The 23,831-nt window shown below is 38.3% G+C and overlaps 2 protein-coding genes and 1 pseudogene across 9 annotated transcripts in view; 2 read left to right on the top strand and 1 right to left on the bottom strand.

Annotated features, from left to right (window-relative positions):
- Positions 1–1,963, top strand: part of LOC135585713 (uncharacterized) — a 3,422-nt gene extending 1,459 nt beyond the window's left edge. Inside the window, exons 3-6 of one of the 3 annotated variants that reach the window (XM_065091552.1) lie at positions 1–175; positions 554–698; positions 972–1,027; positions 1,683–1,963. The exon at positions 1–175 is cut by the window's left edge and continues 491 nt beyond it. In XM_065091552.1, the coding sequence (XP_064947624.1) occupies positions 1–175; positions 554–698; positions 972–997 (346 nt within the window). In that variant the 3' untranslated portion in view covers positions 998–1,027; positions 1,683–1,963. Of the gene's footprint in view, positions 176–553; positions 699–971; positions 1,347–1,682 lie in introns of those variants that run through there. The other 2 variants (XM_009386529.3, XM_018821037.2) reach the window with 2 other exon arrangements.
- Positions 1,964–3,420: 1,457 nt separating this feature from the next.
- LOC135598010 (NADPH--cytochrome P450 reductase 3-like) lies at positions 3,421–11,543 on the bottom strand (annotated as a pseudogene).
- Positions 11,544–15,873: 4,330 nt separating this feature from the next.
- Positions 15,874–22,290, top strand: LOC135597993 (pentatricopeptide repeat-containing protein At2g18940, chloroplastic-like). Of its 6 annotated transcripts, none has more exons than XR_010481468.1 (3): positions 15,874–18,507; positions 18,929–19,191; positions 21,506–21,973. XR_010481468.1 is itself a non-coding variant. In XM_065091516.1 (2 exons), exon 1 carries the CDS (start codon positions 15,889–15,891, stop codon positions 18,472–18,474), a length of 2,586 nt encoding a protein of 861 aa, XP_064947588.1. In that variant the 5' UTR covers positions 15,874–15,888; the 3' UTR covers positions 18,475–18,507; positions 18,929–22,290. The 6 variants fall into 6 exon arrangements, 3 of the variants coding, with proteins under 3 accessions (XP_064947588.1, XP_064947604.1, XP_064947598.1); XR_010481464.1 differs by having other exon boundaries at positions 20,928–21,973; XR_010481466.1 differs by having other exon boundaries at positions 18,929–21,087.
- The last annotated feature ends 1,541 nt before the right edge of the window (positions 22,291–23,831 follow it).

Here is a 23,831-nt window from a genome sequence, read left to right as displayed (position 1 = left end):
AGAGATATTAAATCATGGATATAGTCAATCTGGTATCCTGGGAAATGTTGAATCTACATCAAAGTTGAAATTGTTTAAGAACAATCCGTGGAAGGCTAAAAATGAGGAGCTTCTTCCGTTGAGGAATGGGTTGTCATATTACCTTGACTCAAAGGGAATAAGGTGGTTTGCTCAGGTAATATCTATTTCCATCCAAATGCACTAAATGGAGCCTACATTTAGTGTATTCTTGTGTCACCATTGCATTTGATGATTTGTTCACATATATATAGTAGTTAAAGTAATATTGAGCTTTCTGTTACTTTGTGCTTCTATCCTTCTTTGTGTGTAAACCGAAATGCAACAATAGCATTTTATCTGTATCCATTAACCGTCCTATATTTCTTGTCTTGGCTTGTAGAACATAACCGAGGTATCATGTTTGAGCAAAAATTTAAATGCTTCTCTAAACGACAGAGATATTTTACAGAAAAATAGTAGTACCTCAGAAGTTCTTTTTGTCTTCTCTCTGAATGATAGAGATTGATGCTGTCGTCTTGATGTGTTTGATCAGGGAGTTAATGGTTTTACCGAGAGAAGCAAGAATTGTTTTAGCCATGGCGGATTCCAAAGGAATATATTGGGATCACAACAACAGATGCATTTTGTGCATTCCCTCCGAATTGCTTTCTTGCTCATGTTGAGTTTTATTTTAGTCGGTAAGTTTAACACCTGGATTGCTGGCACTTATTAATGTCTCTGTTGCAGCAAATTAGTGGGTTTCTGCAATAAAATATAGTGAATTGATGGAGATATAATACATCCCTATATGAACTTTACATCTAATGGGGCTCACATGTCAAGAAACAGATAATATGCCTTTCCTCACAAAGTTATGTTGAAACATATTTACCAATAATATGCCTTTTCTTTGCTCACTAACTTATTTAGCTTTGATTGGATTATACTAAGACTCTTCTTGTACTATGCAGTACCATTTGTTCTTTACTCCGCATGAAGAGATCCTTGGTCATTAAAGAAGTACGAGGTACGTCGGTTGTCGTAATAGCTTTCAGATCTCTCTTTAATTTTAAATGATAAAAGTGATGACAGAATTTTAGATTGTATCTCTAGATGTTTCATAAGAACATCATTTTGGCCAAGATCCCAACGGAGACCAGATGATATACAAATTCAATCGACAACATATCTGGTGTAAGCTCAAAAAATAGATATGCACAGTGTGATCCAAGTTTTGGAACCTTGCACATTATATATAGTCAATAGCATGGTAATTTTTCCTACATCAACACAAACATACATGACAAGCAATGTTTTTTTTTTTTTGTGTATATTGTTTTTGGGTACATGTTTTTTGTTATTGTTGTTTTTTTTTTTTTCTATCAAAGGGAGGAAAATTTAAAAGAGGTGTATATTTCGTTGACAAAAACAATGAAGCAGAAATTGCAAGGATGCTAGCAGACACTAAGATCTACCAAAGCCACCATCTACATACAGTACTCATTAGGCCTTCACTTCTTGTTGAAACCCAATCTGCCATCCAAGGATTTGGCTTATTGGATGAATGACTATTTTAAAATGGCAGAATAAAAGTTTAGTGTCCTGTGAAGGCAAGCATGGTATATTACTTCTCGAAATTAATTGACTTTTGTTGCGTTGACTCGGTTTGCTTCCTGGTCTAGAAGTGGAAGTTTCGCTGACCAAGACGACGATGGCACACAAGGTTAGATCAAAGATGGGATAGCAAATAGCCAACGGCCCTGATCTCATCATCAACAACACAACAGCATAAATTTCCCTGCAGCACAAGTTGTGTTCTCATATTGCGTCAAAAGCGAAAACAAAAATGAAAGGATTAAACGCATTTCTTTGCCGGCCAAGATATGTTTTAGACTTGAAATTAATGAGATTAGGATGATCGAACCTTACTATTAGACAGCGAAGGATTTTATGGAGAGTGCCATTTTGTGTTGCAATCATAGTAGGCACAGACAGTAGGAAATCGATATCATTGGTAAGGAATCGATGATTGATAATGATGCAAAATAGTCATTATATTCGCCACAGAAACAAACACTTGCCTCGTCGCTTTCATGGAGTCATGATACTCAGGGAATGGCACTTTATATGAATGGATGAATTAATATGACATATCTTTTACCACTTTATAATGAATGCCAAATCGTTGGCTTCGATAGCCTGCATTTGCTCTTCATTAAGAATTATCTCTATAAAATCTTGCATAAATTTTAGCGATCCACTAAATACTGAAAAAGACTGTTCACTGCTGTCTAATCTTAACGGTCTTAAACGATCTTCCAGAAACTAAACGCGTATCCACCTCTTCTAGAGACAATCTAAAAGTACGATAATACCCTTCTCGCTTTCCGTCTCGTGTAGTATATGACGCCCCACGACGCTGCTTCACCACCGCGTAACCCCTACAGCAGCAGCAGCAGCAGCAGCGAACCCTCTCGTACCTCTTCTCTGACGTCGTCCTATTGATGGCTGACTCCGACAACGCCTTCGAGTTCTCCTTCCTCGCCCGCCACCCGGCGCCGTCTGCCATGTGCGCTGCCGACGACGTCTTCCACGGGGGAATGATCCTTCCTCTCTGCACCGCTCCTCCGCGGAAGGGAACCGGAAGAAGTGGCACCCGACGGCATCCGGAAGACTTCGCCGAGGGCTCTCCACAGCACCACGGGTTATGGGGCGGGAGATCAGGGAAGGGAGAGTATCACAGGCTGAGGAGCGCGTCAGGGCATTCTGACGCGAAGGCACGCCCGAAGCCGCGCCCGAGGTGGCACGTCTGCGTGCTCGGGTCGGCGATGGTGCCGCCGACGATGGACATGGACGACATCAGGATCCGGCAGCGACGCCTGGCTCCGGCGGGGGACTCCGGCGCGTCGGGCGGTGGCGTGAACCGAGGGGCGTGGAAGCTGCTGCGCTCGCTGAGCTGCAAGGGAGTCGAGAGCGCGGGCGTGGCGACGCCGCCGTTGGGCTTCTTCTCGCACGTGGGCATTTTGGGAAAGACAAATACCGGTGGCTGAAGTCTGACGTGTAGATCACGGCACCCCGGAATATGTTCAGAGGTGATTCACCGGTCTGGGCAAGCGAGCGCGACGCTTCATAACAGTTTTGTGCTTGTTTTCATTTCTTTTAGTAGTTAGAGAAATACTGGTATTAGAAGCTACCGTCGACGTTATAGAAAGGGAATGGCGGCTCCACAAGGGAACAATTCATCCACCACCGAGCGGGGTTTGACACTACAGCACTGCGACACGCAATAAGAAGACATTTTGATGCATGGTGACTTGCTTGTAAGATTATACTATGTTTGCATTGCACGAAACGACTACCACTGTTTCATATTCTCACAAGCAGGATCAAGATAAATGGTAATGACAAAAAGAATCAACGTACACAGAAGATTAACATAATAAAACCATTGACATGTATCACAAGCAAAGGGCATACATACAGCATTGGAAAGTATCAAGAAACAAGCCTAGGTGTTGATTCTCATGTTCCGAGTTCTTCCACTATTTCCCCGCCCCTTCCTACGTATATATAGACTTTTCCCGAACAAATTTGCCTACTAATTAATACAAATAAGGGCATACATTACATGAACAAAAAAAAAAAAAAACTTGTTAGATAGTTAAAAGAATTAGATGATTGAAGTGTTGCCCAAAGGCTATACTTGATCTGTGGCAGAGGTTTCTGAAAAGAGAGTCCCTGCATGAGAGCACTTCCAGGAGAAAAAAGAGAACCATGCAGCAGCTCACCAAACATCCCTCAAATACCTTCCATCCATTTGCAGACCCTTCACCATGCTTTCAGTCTTGGAGCTATCAAGAGAACCCTATAAAACATATGAATTGGCTCAGCAAATAATGGAGTTCATCCTAAAACAAGGGTTTTTGTTTGAGACATCCAGAATCATGAACCAAGGTTTTTAATTTCATATCATACCGGTCGGTACGGGTGATATATACTGGTTCGCTAGTCTATCGGCACACGGACCGCCCACTACTAGGCGACACCAAATATTTGGCCCTGTATCGGGCAATACTGGGTTGTACCCCGAGCGATAATAGTTGAAACCGAATATTATTGATTTATATCGGTTTTAAAACTGTTAATTTGACCATCAGAGGCATCCTAAAGGGTTTTTAAGCAGATGCTATAGAGCCTACATGACGTAGACACAAAACGAAGCTCATCGTATTCACAGTCGTCGTATTATAGAGAATCCTACGGCCAATAGTAGTAGAGTGATAGTTGGTCATACTTTTCCGAGCAATAGTATGATACGGAGCAACAGATCAGTAACGAAAGTAGATGTTCTGACATTTACCAGTACATGCCTTAGGAGTCACCTCGAACACATATGATTCACGACGATCAATCTACGACTATCATCATATTGATACACCAATAGCATACGGTGTATCAATATACTATCGTGGGATCAATTCCAGGATTGAGTCTGATAAACATATCATATTGATATACAGATACATAGGATCGAGAACCTCGATCCACCACCCGTAGAGTCCTATCATTCGTTTTGATGATAAATTCAGGTAAATCTACAGTTCTACACATGTAATTACTTAATTCATTTGAATCTTAAAGTTTAAGTTGCATGCAAAATAATCTAACAATTTTTTTTTTTTTTTTGCAGATATCTCAATATTAACTGAAGGACGATTTGGAACGGACCGAAATTACGAACCTTATACAAGGCTATTATTCAAAGCTCAAAAAAGATATATGACACTATTCTTACCTAATTTACATTAGTTTTGCTAAAACTATACTAAATGTATATTTATTTTTAACTTAAAAATCCTATCCTAGCTTTTTTTTTTTCCAGATATCTTCATAGGGTTTTATGCGTATTTTAAGCATACCGTCAGTACACCTTGGTATGTACCATATCGAGCAAGGCTCGATACGCTGATACGGTACGAAAATGTGAACCTTGTCTCAAACCAACTATAAGCTAGTTTTTCTTGCCTGTAAAACCAGATGGTAGAATTTGGAAGTCGAGAATTTTTGAAGGGATGTGACAATACAAACAGAGTTTACCTGTCCCTGAATGATGGTATGAAGAGCTCTGTGGACATCTTTAGCCATACCCTTAGAATCACCACATACGTATATATAACCACCTTGAGAGATGATATTCCAAATGTCCGATGCCTGAGAACACGAAGTGACATAAATTGGATCGAACTTAAAAGATGAAAATTTGACAGACTAAAAAGGTCTAAGAAATTTCATAACTCATCAAATAAGAGAAGCAGGAGCTTATGTAAACCTTTTCAGCCATCTTATGCTGCACGTATTCCTTTGTCGGACCCTCCCGGGAGAAGGCAAGAATCAGCTCAGAAAGTGCCCCAGTTCCAACAAAATTTTTCAGCTCATCCTCATAGATGAAGTCCTGAAGAAGTCTCATAAAATACATAAGAGTGCACTGAGACAAAGACTAGAGGCTACAGCAATGTAATTTGCTAAGTTCTACTCTGTTACCATACCATTTTGCGATTCCTGCATCCAAAGAAAAGAGTAGCATGACCAAGTTGCATTCCGGCCTCCATCAAGGCCAACCTTTCCTACAAAAGCAATAACCAATACTGTTAAAGCCATATCCTCCTGGAATGTTTTAATTTAACGTGATAAAAAAACAGAGAAATGCATATGCAGAATATGAAAATTTACACAAACCTGCAAGAACCCCCTGAACGGTGCCAACCCTGTCCCAGGTCCAATCATGATAATTGGCAGAGAGGGATCTGAGGGAAGTCTAAAGTTTGACCGTCTCACATAGATAGGAGCCCAGCTACATTCTTGACTCTCTTCAAGTGGAACAGAATGCTGTAAATAGGAGTTGCAGTGTCACATAACATGAAAAGACACCAACTGAAGGACCATTTATTAAAGACAGCAACACACCATCTAAACTTGCTTCAGAATATGCTGGGTGTACCAATTATTCAGATAATAAGAAAAAGGGAAAAAAAAAAAAAGATATTGAAAGTATACAATGCAATATAACCTGTCTTTTCTGATATGCTATACAAATTGCAAATTGGCATTCAGTTTGACAAATCATATCCACCAATTATTGGTCCCACAGCTAGATAAGCTTAACACAGATCTAATTATGAAAATCAATCCTATCAATTCTACTCCAATGACTTTGGTGATCCAATGAAATACAGCTGATTCGATAGATAAAAAGAGTATGCAACATATTCCTCCTCTGTTAGCGTACTTTGGGACTGAAAATCAAGGTTCCTTATATGCTACTGATGCACAGCTACAGATGAGATTTTGCATGCAGTGGTACATGAAATATGATCCAATTGTAGAATATTTCACTAATTATGAGTTCAACTCAAAATAACATAAAATGGTCGGAAAGTAATAAGGGAAAAAGTACCTTCATCCAAGTTGAACAGACCCCTTTGTGAATCCTTCCTGTTGGTGTTTTTTCATATACTAGAGCACAGGTCACATGGATTCTAGTTGGTGCCATCCTACAAGAAATGAAGTTTATCAACTAAATTGTCATGGGGAAGCATATCAAGTATAGAGCCAGTTATGCTGCCATCAAAGTTAAAGCATCTGTCGGCTCTAGTGAGAGGTCAAGAGTTTGATCCAATCCTCTACAAGTTGCATAATTTCCCACAATTATGGTGGATGATTCCACTTGGTGGTTGAGCTTTAATAGGATTAATGGATCTTGTACCCAGCTTATGGCCTATGATAACCATGTGAGGCCTTGTGATCAGTTTGCGTGGCCTAAAATCCATTCACAATTAAAAAAAGAAAGAAAAAAAAGTACGGAACTAGTTATTACTTTGGAGAAGATGATATTGAATAATATCTTGGCTGGAGACGGGGTGCAACTGCAGCAAAGAAAACTCCTAGTGGAGGCTTGGCTGAAGAGAATACAGACATTACTTCAAGAAGGCTCCGCTGACTAGCCACAATCCACTGAGAATATTCATCCTGCACCATGACAAATGTGCATGAACCTTAATAGATCAAAATGAACAGCCAGAAAATAATACCAATCAACCCTTTCCAGCAGGAGAAGCCAAAAATCTAAGTCGCTCTGCTTCACTTGGATCAGATGCATACTTAGCTAATGCAAGCAATGCACTCTGCATAATTAACAAAAGAAAAAAAAACTTGAACTTAGTATTAATAAGAAACTTAAGAAATGCTAAATGTAAATTTAAATAAAATGAAATTTTCACCTTTTTGGGTGAATTTAGAAGATCTGCATATCGGGTAAGTGCAGTTCTTAAGGTGCATGGAGATGAGAAAGGAGGTGACAAAGAACCACCACTAAGTGGTGTACCATCCTCTTTGTCAGCATGGATTGAGAAATATGTGTCCGATGAATAACCTAACAGTCTTTCTGCCTCTTCTACTGTATCAGTGCAATTCTCTGTAAATACACCAACATGGTCTCCGGTTTCATACCTGTCGAAACAGCATCATGATAGTGGGTTGAAGAAATCAACCATCACAGAACTCTCCAAAGATAAGTGGAGAGAAGAAAGAAGGTTGAGAATAACATTCAAGTGACAAACACCAATATCAATTCTTAAACAAGCATGCAACTGTCAACTTCAAAAACCACACAACTAAACTTATCAATAATAACAAAAGAAACTCAAATAAGCAATGAAAAAAATGTAATACAGGAATCCTCAAACTAAAAGGAAAAGAGAAAAAAGATCAACAGGTTTATACTATGTTAAGCAACAAGCAAAAACATTTACTATTGAAACAGTAGAAAGATAATACGGATTCACACAACTATGGGATCTTATATCTGACACTTAAATATGATATATAACCCTAATAGATATATGTGTTTCAATTCATAAATAAAAGAAAAACTATTAATTCTGACACAACTGAGATTGTATCCATACAGTTAAGAAAAACTAGTGAGATTTTGTATTATAGAAAAATGAAAGCCAAGAAAGTATGCAGAGCATTATTAAGCTATTCTTCTAAGTAAAATTAATCAGTCACGATATAGTACAAGCATGAAAAATGAAGGCACTTATATGCCTGGAAATGCATAACAGGTACCATTGCTCTTTAACCAGGAGGCAAGGGAGCAACGTGACAATTTGCAGGAGGCAAAAGTCTCAGTTTTGCACTTCACAGTGCAGTTTTCTTACAGGGAAATACTTCTGTTGCGTATTTTTGAACTTATATAGCATGTTTTGGAGAATCAAATGGACACAAACAAGAAATGACTATTTATCAGAAGGAAAAGCAAAAAGAACCGCAAAGCTTGAAAAAGGTTAATTGAGGACCAAAGAATTTGCAAGACAAAGGAGTACCTAATGTTTAAGGGAGGGCACACAGGATTTCATCACAAAGGAACAGCAGATTTCAGCTAGAAATATGACCAGGTAAAAGGAAGCAATCAATAGCAACAGGATAACTGAAAGGAAAACTGAAAAGAGGAGCCTTTTCTCGCACAGACACATTGACAAGATATGTCTATTCATGATCTGGTCACAAAGTCTTTTGTCAATGGCTGCCATGACTTGGTAGGAGAGTGCCAGGATTTTCTTTATCCAGAGAAGACATGTATATAAATCTATACTTGTGGAATCTGGAGAAACCTTCTAAATTAACAAATTAGACCATGCAATACCCCCTTAAAGATGCAAACATAGCTAATTTAAACAAAGAAATAAGAAGCATACTACACCTCCAAGAACCGAAGAGTAAGAAACTTACACAAGACCGGTGCCAGCAATGCCAAACTCCAGGTGGATGCAGGACCTATCTGAAGCTGGGGTATGGAGCTCCCGACGCACAGCCACATTAGCTCTTGCATGTCCACAATGTACAAAAATCAGCCTTGTTATGCATCCAAAGACTGGTGTTGATAAATAGAACTTGCCAGTAAAATAATGACTACCTGCATGGATGTTGCATGTCATGCACTGCATGACCATTTGCAAGACTCCAACTCTTCTCTAAGTTTGCCACATCTTCACGGTTTATGAAAACTACTCTGTATTCAGGAATAGCAACTGTATAAGGAGTAGATGCACCAGAAACATTATCTTCATCCCGAAGCAACTGATCTAACTCTGGCCATAGAAGCTCTCTCCTGAAATAGTAAAGTTGTTGTCAGCATGAGAAAATAAAATGCAGCACATACTGCAATATCTATTGAATATATAGCTGAAATTTGTACCATGCACTAAAGTCATCTTCGATACATTGATCATCATCTCCAAGTCCCACAGAGAGAAGGCGCTTCGCACCTAAATTAAATGAGAATATGAACACACCTTTAATGTGTTGTATTGTCTGCAAATGTCACAAAGTTAATGGCGTTGCTATAGAGGACAGACAATTACAAAAACCATGAAAATAAAAAAAAACAATGTTATCTAAATCGATTTCATCAACAATATGTTCCAGGTTACTGACCTCTTACATGAAAATCAAAACATTGAAACAGAATATGCAAAGATAAAAGATTTGCGTATGTTCATAATATTTCTAAAAAGAGATGCATGTCATGATCCAACGTGGAGAACATATCAAATTTTACTTAAGTTGAAAAAAAATCAGGAAACAACAAATCATTCAAAAGGATGTCATTCATTACATAGTAGCATGTGAAACTAAACAACTCACGATCAGATTCAGCAGCGGTTGCCCATATCTACCAGCCACCAAAAAACAAGGACTCAATGTATGCATGACCATCATAAAAAGAATATATACATTAAGCATCCATTTAACACATGGATGCTAGAAAAACATAATAAACATAAAACTAGACAATACAAGCCAGAACATCAAGCAGTAGGCCAGCCCACTTATCTGTGACAGAACAACTAGCTCAAACACTTCAAGTGTTGTGATGCTAGAACCAGATGTGGAACTGGAACTTTTACCCATCAGAATAATTGGACCAATCAGAATGCAATCAACATGCACAACTTTGAGCTCAGAAATTTGTTAAATTCAGTTTATATGTTTCAGCAAGAACTTGGCATATTTTCCTAATTAAAGCTAAAGGCTATCACATTATAAAAATCATTATGTTACAAGCTAAAGTGCAGATTGTGGCAAGAGAATCAAAACAATGCAAAAAACAACCATATAGCAAGGTTAACTAGATAAAATAGACTACCCTGATCAGCGAGGATCTCATCCACCACCTTCGCAACCTTTCGATATGAGTTATGCCACAGAAGAAAATAAGTCAGCTGAGGGATGGATCAGTTGAGATCTCAAAATTTCTACAATAATGGCAAATAAAAACCTTATTGAAATGCTCATACTGCCTGTTGCCTAGACCAAACACAGAATACTGAAGATTCTCTAACCAGTTTCCATGCTCCTTACCCTTTGATACCAAATACAACAATTAGACATCAGCAGAAAAAGGAGCTATAATATGATATGGATTTTGTTTCTTCAACCTCTGTAAACCATTTATAGAACCGAGCAGCATTATCAGTAGGCTCCCCATCTCCATAACTGTAGTCTCCAAACAAAATATGATCAAACTACAACTGAAAGTGTAATTTGAAAGAAACACGTCAAGGAGACAGAGAAGCTCTAACTGACGTAGCCAAGAAGAACAAAGCTAGAGTCTCTTTCTTCAACTTGTCCTCATACTCATCATCATCAGCTGCATAATCGTCCTACCAGACGTCGCAGTCGTCAAAAGCAAGCCGTTAAAGATCAATCAAACGCATGAGGATGCTTCAATCATAACAACAATTGGAGTGGGGAAAGGGGCGTTACCAAATCAACGACTTTAAAGGTGGCTTTATCGTATCGAGCTTTTGCCTCCTCCGCAAGCGCCTAAGTCGGACAAAATACACGGTAAGAAAAAAAAGCTAAGTTTATAGAGATTCAGATTCAGATTCAGATCCGAAGCCAACTATACCAAACCTTAGCGAAACCCTCTGCGGTGCCGGTCTGCGTGCCGAAAAAGATGGTGACCTTCTTCCTCCCGTAGTCGGCCTCCGGCTCACGGTCTACCTTCACCGACAAGGGCTTCAGCGGCTCAGCCGGCTTGCTCGCCTTCTGCACGGACGACCGCCGCCAGAGGAAGATGAAGGTGCACCCAAGGAGCACAGCGATGGAGGTGGCGAGTATCACCGCCAGCTCCGCATCCGGCGGCGCGCCCTCGCCTCCGGTGAGGATCGCCGAGATGAGTTCGAGCGGCGAGGGATTCGCCCGCTCCGGCTGCATCTTCCCGCCGGCGGTTTCCTTTCGAGCCGAGATCGAAGCGGGTCCCTCGATGGATGGAGAACACACACACACACACTCTCTCTCTCTCTCTCCCTTTCTCTTAGGGGTCGATTATTACTTCTTCTGGTTAGTTCGCGGGGAGAGAAGAGGATCGGTGGGAGAAGAGCGGAGGATTGGTGTGATCGGTCGACCACCTTTCGCTAACCAAATCACCACCGGCCTCTTACCGCCTACCCGAACCAGTAACCATGGTTTGAAGAATATGCCACTTAGCGAGGCCGAATCAGCCATGGAGGAAGATGACGTGCCGCTCACCCAGGTCAAAATCTCGGCACCCATGTCTTAACAAGCGACTAACGTTACGAATATCTCACGATTCAAGATGCCGTCTCAAAAAGCGTCGGCACGATCAGCCTGAGATGAGAGGTAAGCTAAATCGAATCTTAAGTCGGGGAACGGTTACTCTCCCAATTAAACTGTAGGGGCTTATACATGTACATGTAAAGGGAGGTGAGACGTAAATCATGATTTAAGTCGTGGAATTCGCGCCTTCCGTGGCTCTCGATCGTAGGAGTTTTAATTAGAGGTGAGAGGTAAATCATTATTTGTCATTTTGAATTGATTGTAGGAGTTTTAATTTACATAAATCTATAAGATTTTTTGGGACATGTAAATAGACCTGATCGTAATTTAAAAATATTGGTTCCAATTTTCAGATTTTGAGAATCGAAATCAAATCATATAGGATTGATTCTGGTTCCAACGATATCGATTCCAGCTTGAACCATTAATTTTTTCTAATTTTAATAAAATAATTAAAAATGAAAAAATTTTAAAAAAATTCATAAATACCGATTTCGATTCAATTCGAAACTAATGAACCATCAAGTTAATTTGATTTTAATCTAAATCGAATCATGATCTAAATTTTAACAAAATACTTTGTATAAATTAACCTCTGTTAACATTTATTCATATTAATATATAGGAAATCAAATTCCTCCCAATAATCTCGTGTCTCGTGAACCAGTGATCGTTCTCCTATTAATATATAGGATTGATCCTCTTATTAATGTATAGGAGTCTCTTTGATTCTCTATCTGTTATGATAGTTGACACTTTACAACATATATTATGAGAAAAATTATTTTTTTTAAAAAAAAATACTGATGGTGAATATAAATTTATATAGATTACAAAATATGATAATTATATAATTTTCTCAATGAATAATAAATATAAAATATTTATTAAATCATGAAATATCTTTATTATTGATTGAATCATGATAATATATTATTATAAATTTTATGATTAAGAATAATGATAACATAGTATCAAAATATTGAAATGATCAAGATAATTTTATCATGATTTATTTTTCTCAATAATATCTTTTCTAATATACCTCCACAAGATGATGCTTCTATCGAAGACACCAATCTTAAACCAAATATAAGGAATTGATGGTGAAACAAAGACTTCATAAGAGCATATGCAAGTTGACTAGAAGATGAGATTGAAAGACACATGGTTTACCATTTTGAATCTTGTCACAAATAAAGTGAAAGTTGATTGTTATATATTTCGTTTGAGAGTGAAATACATGATTATCACATAAATATGTTGCTTTGATACTGTCATAATATATAGATAAAAGATTGTGATAAATAGTTTATGTAGCAATGATTGAATCTAATAAAATTCAATAGTTATAGAAACAATTGCTCAATATTCCTCTGTAAAAGATCTTGCAATACAGAGTTATTTCTTGAAACTTCAAGAGATTAGATTATGACCGAGAAATACATTATAAGCACTAGTAGATATCCCGTCATCCTTATTATCTGCTTAATTAACATATGAAAATGTATAAAGTAATAGAGAAGAGTCCTTTCGGAGAAATAAGTCATGATCAATAGTATCCTTTAAGTACCGAAGAATATATTTAACAATTGTCTAATGATTAGAAGTAAGCTTATACATAAATTGAGATAATTTATTTACTGTATATATAATATCTAAACGAGTAAATATCAGATACTATATATTTCTAATAACTTAACGATACTTAGTGGCATCGCTAAGATTAGCACTATCAAATAGGATAAGAGGAATATTTATAGAGATTGGCGTATTAACAGTATTAGCTTCAAGTATTTTGGTGTGATAAAAAAGATCATAAATATATTTTTTGTGAGAAAGAAATAGACTATTTACCATGTAAATTACTAAACATCAAGAAAATAGTCGAGGAACTTAATGTTGGATAGAAAACTTGTTACCAAGCTGCTGAATAAATTGATTAATTATTATTGATTTAGTATCAATAATAATTAAGTCATCCACATAAACTAGTAAAAATATGATTATAAGAATAAATAAATAATAAATTATCAAATTGAGAAATATGAAATCCAATCGAGACTAAATATGTTTGAAGCTCATGATACCAAGCACGAGGGGCATGCTGGAGACCATAAAGAATCAAGGGAGATTATAATTAATAAAGCATAAAGGTTGTCTCATGAATATATCCTTGAAAGACCATGAAGAAATATATTATTCATGTCCAATTATCAAACTACCTACAAAAACAAGACATAAATGAGTTATTGGTGGCTTTACAATTGGGCTAAATATGTCATGGCGGCTTCGACGTTGATAAAATTCTTTTGTAACAAGTCTTAAATTCATTTACATCCTATAAGTTATTGACTATATTCTTTAGACATTGCTGTCGAAAATTTTGAGGACTTGGTTAACCGTCAAAGGCTTAAAAATAAATTTTTGGGATTGTTTTATGAAAATAAAGTAACGTTTATTTGGTTTAAATACTTGATTTTTTTGGATCCGTCCATATCGTGCTATAATTACCTCTCTCTCCTCTTAAATCATTAACTATACAGCCTCTACAATATACTTTTGTGAAATGTGGTCCAAGCTTACAACAATATATGCTAACTAATCTCGTGGTCACCTCATCAACTTCAAGAAACTTTTGATAGTTCTATATCTTTTGAAGAATTTCATGATAAGCTTTCTAACTATGAAGCTTATCTTAAATGAGAGTTATCACCTTTTGATGCTACTTCTATCACCGTCAATTTTATTAACAAAGCTAATTTTTACAATAAAGGCAAGATCTACAATACAATCATTCAAACAATCATTTTGAAGACAACATTCAATAATGTTACAATAAAAGTGTTAACAAATCTGGTCAAGAATTCAACAACAAAGTTACCTATCAAATATATGACTTGCAAAGCCATGTTTCTAAGAAATATCATCTCATTTGAGTTGTTATTCCATGGATATTTTAGCTTTCATACCCATCTTATTCTACATATCGTGCTACACCACCTACTCGGATTTTGTTATCCCAACACCGCGTGCTAACTTTGTTGCTCAATCTTTTCAACCTTTATCAAACTAGCTTATTGGTTTCGAGGATTCTCATCGTGTCATGTCTTATTTGAATAATCTATCTCCTAATTTATATTATGATGGTTTAGATAATATCATAATAGGTAATGATAAATGTCTCAAAATAACTCGTATTGGTTTTATGAACCTTTCCCCTTTCTCAAAAACATTTTTAGTTTCTAATGTTCTTCGTATTCGAAGTAGAACCCAATATTTATCTTTAAATTATATTCTTCTAATAATAATTTTATTGAATTCTTACATTCTTCATTTATTACGAAGGATCTCAACGTATAGAGGCATATCTCATGAAGGAGCTAAATAGAGATGGAGTTTATAAGCAGACAATTGTTGCACTATCCAAATCTATCTTTGCTTTGGCCACAATCAAGGCTTCATTTCAAGAATGGTACATTAGCTTAGGGCATCCTTCTTTTTTAGGTTCTAAATTATATTATTTGAATTTATTTTTATCATCGTCATAAGATTAAAAGAGAATAAAATTGAATATACCAAGAGATATAGTTTGTGGATATAAGTTTTATAGGAGCTTGAACTACACCATTAATGAAAATAAGAGTATTTTCATAAATAAAAGAGTTATGAGATGAGTAAAAGTGGAGAAGAAAAAGATTCAAAATCGCTTACAAGGAGGAGGTACAAAGCAAAAGTTATAAAAAAAAGAGATACAGTAATAAAAAATTATCATACTACCTTTAACCACAAGAAAAAAAGGTCTAAAGTAAAGAGGTGTAATACCTTCCGAGCACTATTAATCAATAATAATAAAAAGAGGATTGAAGAAAAAAAAAACTCAACAATTATGGCTCTTATATGACAAAGAGATTACAAAATATAATAATTACGTATTTTTTCAATCAATAATAAATATATAATATTTATTAAATTATTTTATTTGTGAGATCATATTCAGATCACGATAAATCATGACATAATAAATTTTATGATTTAAAATTATGATAAAGGATCATGATAATTTTATTATTATTATTTAATAATATTTTTCTTAATATATTACACTAGAACGACTGTAGAGGGAGAACAGTAATACACCCTGAAAGATTGTGGAGAGAGAAAAAGATAGAAATGTTTTCTGTTCCCTTCAACATTGGAAATGAAGGGGACGAGGGATGATGGATGGTTGGATGTCGACCAACCATGTCAGATTGGACTTCGTTTCAGATTGCTCCCAATCCACCCCAAACCACATCTCTACGCTGCATCTCCTCTCTCACTCTCTCAATGGAGGGAGCTCTCTTCTCGAGCCGTCCAGCTTTCCCAACACAGACATCGAAAACGCCGAGAAAACCCTCGACCAACCATCCAAAGTTCAACCCACCACCACCTCCTCCTTCTCATTCCGTCCCCTTGGACTCCCTCCTGCACCATCTCCAGCATCTCACTCAAGAGACCTCCACCACTCTCCACCCTCCTCAACCAACCAATAAAAATCCCAACTTTCCTTCTTTGCGCCTCGCTTCGACCACAATTCACCGCGAGAAGGCAACTCCGGCGTCGCGCCCACGGCTCGCCGGCAGCGAAAATGGTGTTCTGTTCCTGCGGGACCCTCGCCTCGGCTTCCTTTCCGGCGCAGGCAAGTCTTTGCTTAGATCCATCGTCGAACAGCCTCCTCTTGATTTGGTGTCTCTGCTGGAATCCAAAAAAGATGAGATTTTTGGCGTGGATTGGGTCAGCCTCCTGAAGGCGCTCGAGATCTTGGGCAACTGGGAGAAGGCTCTCGCCTTGTTTGAATGGGCTGGATCCGGTTCCAATGCGGAGGGATCCAGGTTAGACGCCCCGGCGATCGAGGTGGTGATCAGGGCGTTGGGTAGGCATTCGCAGCACTCGATCGCCTCGAAGCTGTTCGACTCTATTCCTCTGGAGGAATACTGCCTTGATATCCGCGCTTACACTACCCTGCTTCATTCCTTGTCTCGGACTGGCAAGTACCGCAAAGCGGTCGCGTTGTTTAAGCAGATCAAAGCCAAAGGGTTATCGCCTACCTTGGTCACCTACAATGTGATTCTTGATGTATATGGCCGTATGGGGCGGTCTTGGAGTAAAATTTTGGAAATTTTGGATGAAATGAAGAGCAGAAATGTGGGTATTGATGAGTTCACCTGTAGCACTGTCATATCAGCCTGCGGAAGGGAAGGTTTGTTGGAGGAGGCTTCCATATTTTTTGAACAATTGAAGCTGCAGGGCTATGTTCCAGGCACCGTCGCATACAATTCACTGCTCCAGGTGTATGGTAAAGCTGGAAAGTATCCGGTGGCCATGGGGGTATTGAAGGAAATGGAGGACAATAACTGCCCAGCAGATGCAGTTACCTACAATGAGCTCGTGGCGACCTATGCTAGAGCTGGCTTTTATGAAGAAGGGGCAGCAGTATTAGACGCAATGGCTAGTAAAGGAATCATGCCTAATTCTGTTACCTACACCACTGTGATTAGTGGATATGGAAAGGCGGGAAAAGAGGATGAAGCTTTGGCTTTGTTTGATCGGATGAAGAAGTTGGGTTGTGTTCCTAATACTTGTACATACAATACGATTCTTGGAATGCTTGGAAAGAAATCAAGGACAGGGGAGATGTTGGACATACTCTCCGACATGAAGTCTAATGGTTGTGTCCCAAATAGGGTCACATGGAACACAATGTTGGCTATGTGCGGGAAGAGGGGAATGGAGAATTATGTCAGCCAAGTATTTGATGAGATGAAGAAATCAGGAGTTGAGCCGGACAGGGATACCTTCAACACCTTGATTGCTGCATATGGCCGGTGTGGGTCTAGCACCCAAGCTTTGCAGATGTATGATGAGATGGTCAAGGCAGGTTTTAGTCCTTGTACCACTACATACAATGCACTCTTGAATGCAATAGCTAGGAAAGGTGATTGGATAGCTGCGGAGTCTGTCATATTAGATATGACGAAGAAGGGCTTCAAGCCTAATGAACTTTCATACTCTTTGTTGCTTCAAACTTATGCTAAAGGAAGGCATATAAAAGGGATACAGGCAATTGAAGAAGAAGTTTATGATGATAAAATATTTCCCAGCTGGGTGATTTTAAGAACACTTATTATTGTCAACTTCAAGTGTAGAATGCTAAATGGCACAGAGAAGGCTTTTGAGGAGCTGAAGAGGAATGGTTACAAGCCTGACTTGGTAATCCTTAATTCTATGCTTTCAATTTATGCAAAGAATGGGATGTACGATCGTGCTCGTGAGATGTTTGACTTGATTCATCAGTTTGGATTGCGACCTGATCTCATAACTCATAATAATATTATGAACATGTATGCAAGAGGTGGAGAGTGTTGGGAAGCAGAAGACATACTCAAGCAACTTGAAAAGTCAGGACTAAAGCCTGATGTAGTGTCCTACAACACTGTAATTAATGGATTTTGCAAGCAAGGTCTCATGACTGAGGCCCTAAGGATTCTATCAGACATGATGGCTAAAGGAGTTACCCCTTGCATGGTCACTTACAACACCTTCATTTCTGGTTATGTGAGCAAGGACATGTTCAAAGAAGCTGATGATGTTATTAGCTACATGATACAGCATAACTGCAGGCCTGATGAACTAACCTACAGGATAATTGTTGATGGTTACTGTAAAGCCAAGAGATATGAGGAGGCTATGGAGTTTGTGTCTGGGATCTTAAATATGGATTCATCTTTTTCTGAGCAATCAGTGAATAAGCTAACTCTCCGGGTAGAAGAGAATAAGTCTCGGCATTGATCCGTGCTCCACCATTGCTGTTTGCATATTCTGGTAGTGGGTCACCCCAGTTTATGAGGATCACTTTAACATCCATATGATAGGCTGCCAGTGTTTGTTGATATTTAAATGGAGTTCCTTTAATGTTATATAGTCTTGCCTGTATTTGGGTCAAAATATCACTCATTTCTTATACCGATTAATTCTATCACAATTTTGTCATTTGTCCATTGTATTTCAGAAACTTCATGCAGATTAATTGCTTCTGTAATTAATGTTGCAACATTTAGAATCATGGGTTTCTGAAGCAACTTAGTTATAGGCTTTTCATTTAAAAGATTAAAGTAGAAATACATGTTCTTTATGCATAGGATGACTTATTTTTCTAGTTATAGTTTCCATATCACATAGAGGTGAGGTTTCCTTTTCGTGAAAGCATGGTAGTGAAATTATGTTTTCTTTTTTTTTCCTGAAGATTACTTGAAGAGCATAGAGAACATAGACTATAAGCTTTGCCTTTGCGGAGCATTTTGGTTCAACTGGGTGATGTTTAAGCTGTATGTTTAGGAGCAGAATTTCAATGATGTAGGCTTGGCGGCACCATGAGTATAGCTCTAGGCGAGGAAGGAAGCAATATATTGGTAGCTGACTTTTCTATCTACTCTTCCATCTACCTACTGTTTTCCATTTCTAAACAACAACCAGCCCCTCGGAGCAGCTAGCTATTTTTTCCATCATGTAAGAACTCTAGAAGTTTACAGTATGCTTTTTTCATGTATTCAATTGTTTTTACCTATTGTTTGCCTTTCAACGTATACTGTCTGAAGAGTTACCTATTTAATTGCATAATTGTCTAACATTATTGAGGTACATGCATCTGTTTTTTTTCTTTTTTTGCTACTGTAAAGTGTTGATTGAGGAAATTATGCCTCATATCAAAATGCACAAATATTGTCATATACTTCATAATTATGTTATATCTGCTTGTTACCTGAGGTATATGTAGTATACTTACCAATATTTTGCACATATGCCCCGAAAGGTAGTTGTTTCCTTTTGTACTGCCTTCAAAATTTTACAATTTTCTTGTATACACTTCTAACATAACATTTCATATTAACACTTCTTCTGGACATGGGCCTCTTCATTGCATGCCATAATTTCTTTAGACTTATTGCAGATGCTTTGCACACATTGGTAGGCAAGCAGGAAAGTTCATCATTAAACAAATTCAACCACTTCACTGGAGATAATTGTTTCTGGCTATTGACTAGTTTTAGATAACCTGATTTTGAATCACCATTTGGATATCTCAAAATGAAGAGATAGCTAATTACATCCTTTGAGGTCTGCTTAGACCATCAAGTAAATCAGTCCAAAAGGGCAATACAGGAGAAGGATGTCCTGTTTAGCTTGAGTTTACTGGCAACTGGACAAGAGGCAGTCCCTGATCAAAACCAAAAGGGTGTTATATGGTTAGTTTCCCACTGTTTTTTAAATTGGGTGAACACCACCTATGTAGAAGATTCCACACTATAGGTACAGCAGCATGCCCTGAGTCTCAATGTTGTATAAAGTTTCCCCTATGCATTATAAATGTTAGAAAGAAGAAAGTACAAGCAACACATAAATTTCAACCCAAGTTTATATAAGGTATGACAGGGTAGCATTTTTAGTGCCGAATCATTGTGACTATTTTGTTATCACCTTTTCTTTCTCTTTACTCAAAATATATCACATATGCTTCAGCAATTCTACCATTTTCTGGGGACAATTGGAGAATTGCTGGAACAAGGTTTAGTTGTAAGAATCATTCAGATGATGGTTTGGTCTTTATCTGGTGCACTAGACAGCAATGTTGTTAAGTTCACTTCCATGAAAGTTTGAGATTATTGAAGAGCAGCAGAGTTTGGGTATCGCATTTCTTGTGACTTCTATTTGATGCACTTGTGTTTGTCAATCTATGATCTACTTTACTAGTATTTAGTAAATGAGGCTGCACAGTGGTTTGTCTTTCTCCCTAGTTCCAATTAAGGTGACCATTATCTGATGTTCCTGAAAAATACAATATCATTTCAGTGCACAATTTCACCTTTAATTCATGTAGGTTTGAAGTGCACGCAAGATAATAGGCTGTGTAAATTAGGTCTTGTGCTTGTCTGTGTACCAGTGTAGCACTTGAACTATATTGGTTGTGTTTGAACTACCTGATATGGTGATTGCGCATACCAAATTGCCCTTCTCAACTCATATTCTACAAACTTCTAGTACTAAGATAAGGTGAAACAGGAAGACAGGGTATAGATAGATATGCATGCAAGGTTGGCCAGTCCAAGATTCCCCAATAGTACAATATGGCAAAAAGTGGGAGGAATGATATAGGGGAAGCCTAACAAAGCATTGTATCTTTTCTCTTTTTCTCTTGTGGCTACACAAGGCCAGTCCTACAAGTGATGCCTTTGATGACTTTACAGGTTCCCAAGGTGCTTGGATTTGAGAGGAAAGACCAAACAGGAAATGGGTGTTGCATATCTAAAGCTAGTTTAAGACATTATTTTATTTCATTGCCCCATTAATTCCATCTACTGGGGCCTTGCACCACAAACACTGAATGCCAAGGCAACTTTTCTCAAGGTATTCTTCTCACTAAGTGAACAGGTCTAAGCCACCAGAACTTGCTTTCTCTTCTGCAAAGCTTTTACTTCTAACACTACTAATTCATGTGAAGACTTTTAATTTGCATAGTCTCAGTCCTTCCGAAGATGTGGATATGGATAGAACTTGAATAAGTCTCTTGGTGGTGGTTGGCTCCATTAATAACATATCATCATCTTCTGTTATAAACATAACATATGGATTTTATGGATCAAGTTCACAGCTAAAGCATATGAGCTACTTTCAGTATTAGCTTTCCAGTTTTTGTTTTTTGGTCATAAAATGCACTTCCAATCTTGTGTTTATGTGTTCCTCTCCTGAATTGTAATTTTTGGTGATGGTGGTTTATGATTTTGGTATTGGAGTGTCATCATCCCCACATCTTGTTCTTTTGTAGCATCTGTACTTGCCAGGAATGGTTTCAGAGCATCATGGATTTTGGAACAGTTGCATACTGGCAGGCTTTTTCCACAACATTTAAGACTCTGCTCATGGCTTGTCAGCAACAGCTAACTACATTACTAGCACGCTTCTTATTTGGCTGTCAACCTCAAGTTGATGTGCCAATGAGCACAAAGGACTCAATAGCATGCAGTGACTGATATCACAGTTCTTTTTGCCTTTGGGCTACAAGATTTTTCTGCACCATATTAACAAGGACCTTTGATGCTTGACATGTGCTGTCCCCATTCACCAGAATGCAATGGATTTACATGAATCACTATCTGATATCATTTTGATGCATAACATAATGTTCAGCTGATTGAGGTACACAGTATCACCATAGAGTTTTTTTTATGTTGTTGATGTTATGTTGAGTACATAAAAAATATTTCAAAGATGCTGTCTAGAAGTATTGCTACCAGATCAGCTGATAAAGATAGATACGTGGGGCATAAATCATCCATGTTGACAACTTGTTCTCACAGTTTCAAATGCATGAGAAAGAAAGCAGCCTTCTCCTTCATTTGTTTGGCAAGCAATGAAGCCAATTAGTACACCAGCAGAGGAGATGCACCCCCAGTGGGTGAAAAGAGGTAAATGTGTTTGGATTAGATGATTTGGCCAAGCTTCTTTTTCTCTTTTTCTCCCACCCACTTTTCATTTATCGTGTCTGGTGCTGCTGGTCTTTTGTGAGGTCAAAAGGTGGTTTTAGGAGAAGAGTTTCATTGAGGTTCTTCACAGGTTGGTATTCTGATTCAGCTTGTACTGCCATAGCATGCACCACTCATTTTGGTTGAGTGGAGTGTCTATGTCATCTAGTGCTTCTGATATTATTAAGATGCGTACTCTTTGGTATCTGACAAATCATGAAGATATCTTCTTTTAGGTTCAACGTCTCATATTCTGCACTTTATGTTTGTGCAATGAATAAATTACTCAGCCCATTTGGTCTGCACACAGAGAAAGAAAGAGAGAGAGAGAGAGAGAGAGCATGATGCTGCTTCATTTCTGTACGACCGAAGGCATCCTTTCAGCTAATGTAATCCAAGTGATGATACAGAAAGGCTTCATATCAAAAGATGATTGAGCTTGCATTGCATCATAAAGAAAAGGCACCATTCAATCATGGATCATAGTAGAACAAAACTTTGTTTATCTTAGAAAAAAGTTATAACCTACTACTACTACTATGTCCTTGATGAGAGAGTTCATCTACATGATCATGATTCTGCTTGTTTCAGGAAGAGGCATCCCTTCCTCTATTGTAAGTTCAAACCCTTGCCGGTTGGTGGCTTCTTCGCAGAGGACTTGCACCTTCTAATTTTCCTGTCACGGTTCCAACTCTGCCAAGGGTTTCTCAACAACACCCTTTGTTGCTTAAAGTGGGTGTTGCCTGACTCACACACCACCGAAGAGTAGGCAGCCTTTGCCTGCATGAACAGGCATGCTCATCACCTGCCCCAGGTCTTGTTCAACCTGCCATATGATGTGCATGAGCTTTAAGCAGTGGAGCGGTAAAGAACCTTTGCTACACATTATGCCAGGATGAAGATGGAGTTATTCTAATCCTCTTTCTTGCTTTCAGCAGCCACATGAGTGATGGATGCATCAGACCTTCGAGTGTCGACGATGCAGATTTCCTGCGATGGTGATAGCCGTGGAAGCATGGATCTCGCTTGCCTTTTGTCTCATGCTGCTTGCAAGTGATAACTACGGTCCAAGATGGAGAAGACGCATCCTCTCTCATGCTGCAGCAGTGAGAAGCCATGAACTGTGCGACCTATCTGCATCGAAGAGGATCTGTCACAAAACGTAGAAAGTGAATATCCCACAACCTTTCTCGGATTCACGCAGACGTTGACCACTGGATTGCCTAACTTTGACTTGCGACCAGGGTCAAAGCGCTTGTGCTGGCATCGAACAAAGGACACAAGTAAACTACGAAATATGCCTACCGCGACTGACCAGATCCCTACTCCGGGTTTCAGCGGTGCACATGGGACTTGACGGATTGAGAGCCGAACACCGTCGGTGAGTTCAAAGATCAAAGTTCTCCATTGTCCTTGAACGGCGTGTCATGCATCGAAGAGAAGAAAGAACGATACCCTCATTCAATTGGCACGCGTCCCTATAAACATTTCAATAATGGTGGCTAATCCGATTAAACATTTCACAACATTAATCGTATCAATATCATCATCATCATACCTCATTTCATGCACGTTGCCCATCAATGCATCGGTCACATTTGCAAGCTATTAATTATATGTACATATGCT

Source organism: Musa acuminata, chromosome BXJ1-2 (assembly GCF_036884655.1).
Source record: "Musa acuminata AAA Group cultivar baxijiao chromosome BXJ1-2, Cavendish_Baxijiao_AAA, whole genome shotgun sequence".
In the NCBI taxonomy this organism is placed as follows: domain Eukaryota; kingdom Viridiplantae; phylum Streptophyta; class Magnoliopsida; order Zingiberales; family Musaceae; genus Musa; species Musa acuminata.
This window is presented reverse-complemented; position numbering and strand designations above follow the sequence as displayed.

Excerpts from the sequence above, each read along its gene's own strand:
- LOC135597993 (XM_065091516.1), top strand. The coding sequence starts at position 15,889 with ATGTCAGATTGGACTTCGTTTCAGATTGCTCCCAATCCACCCCAAACC.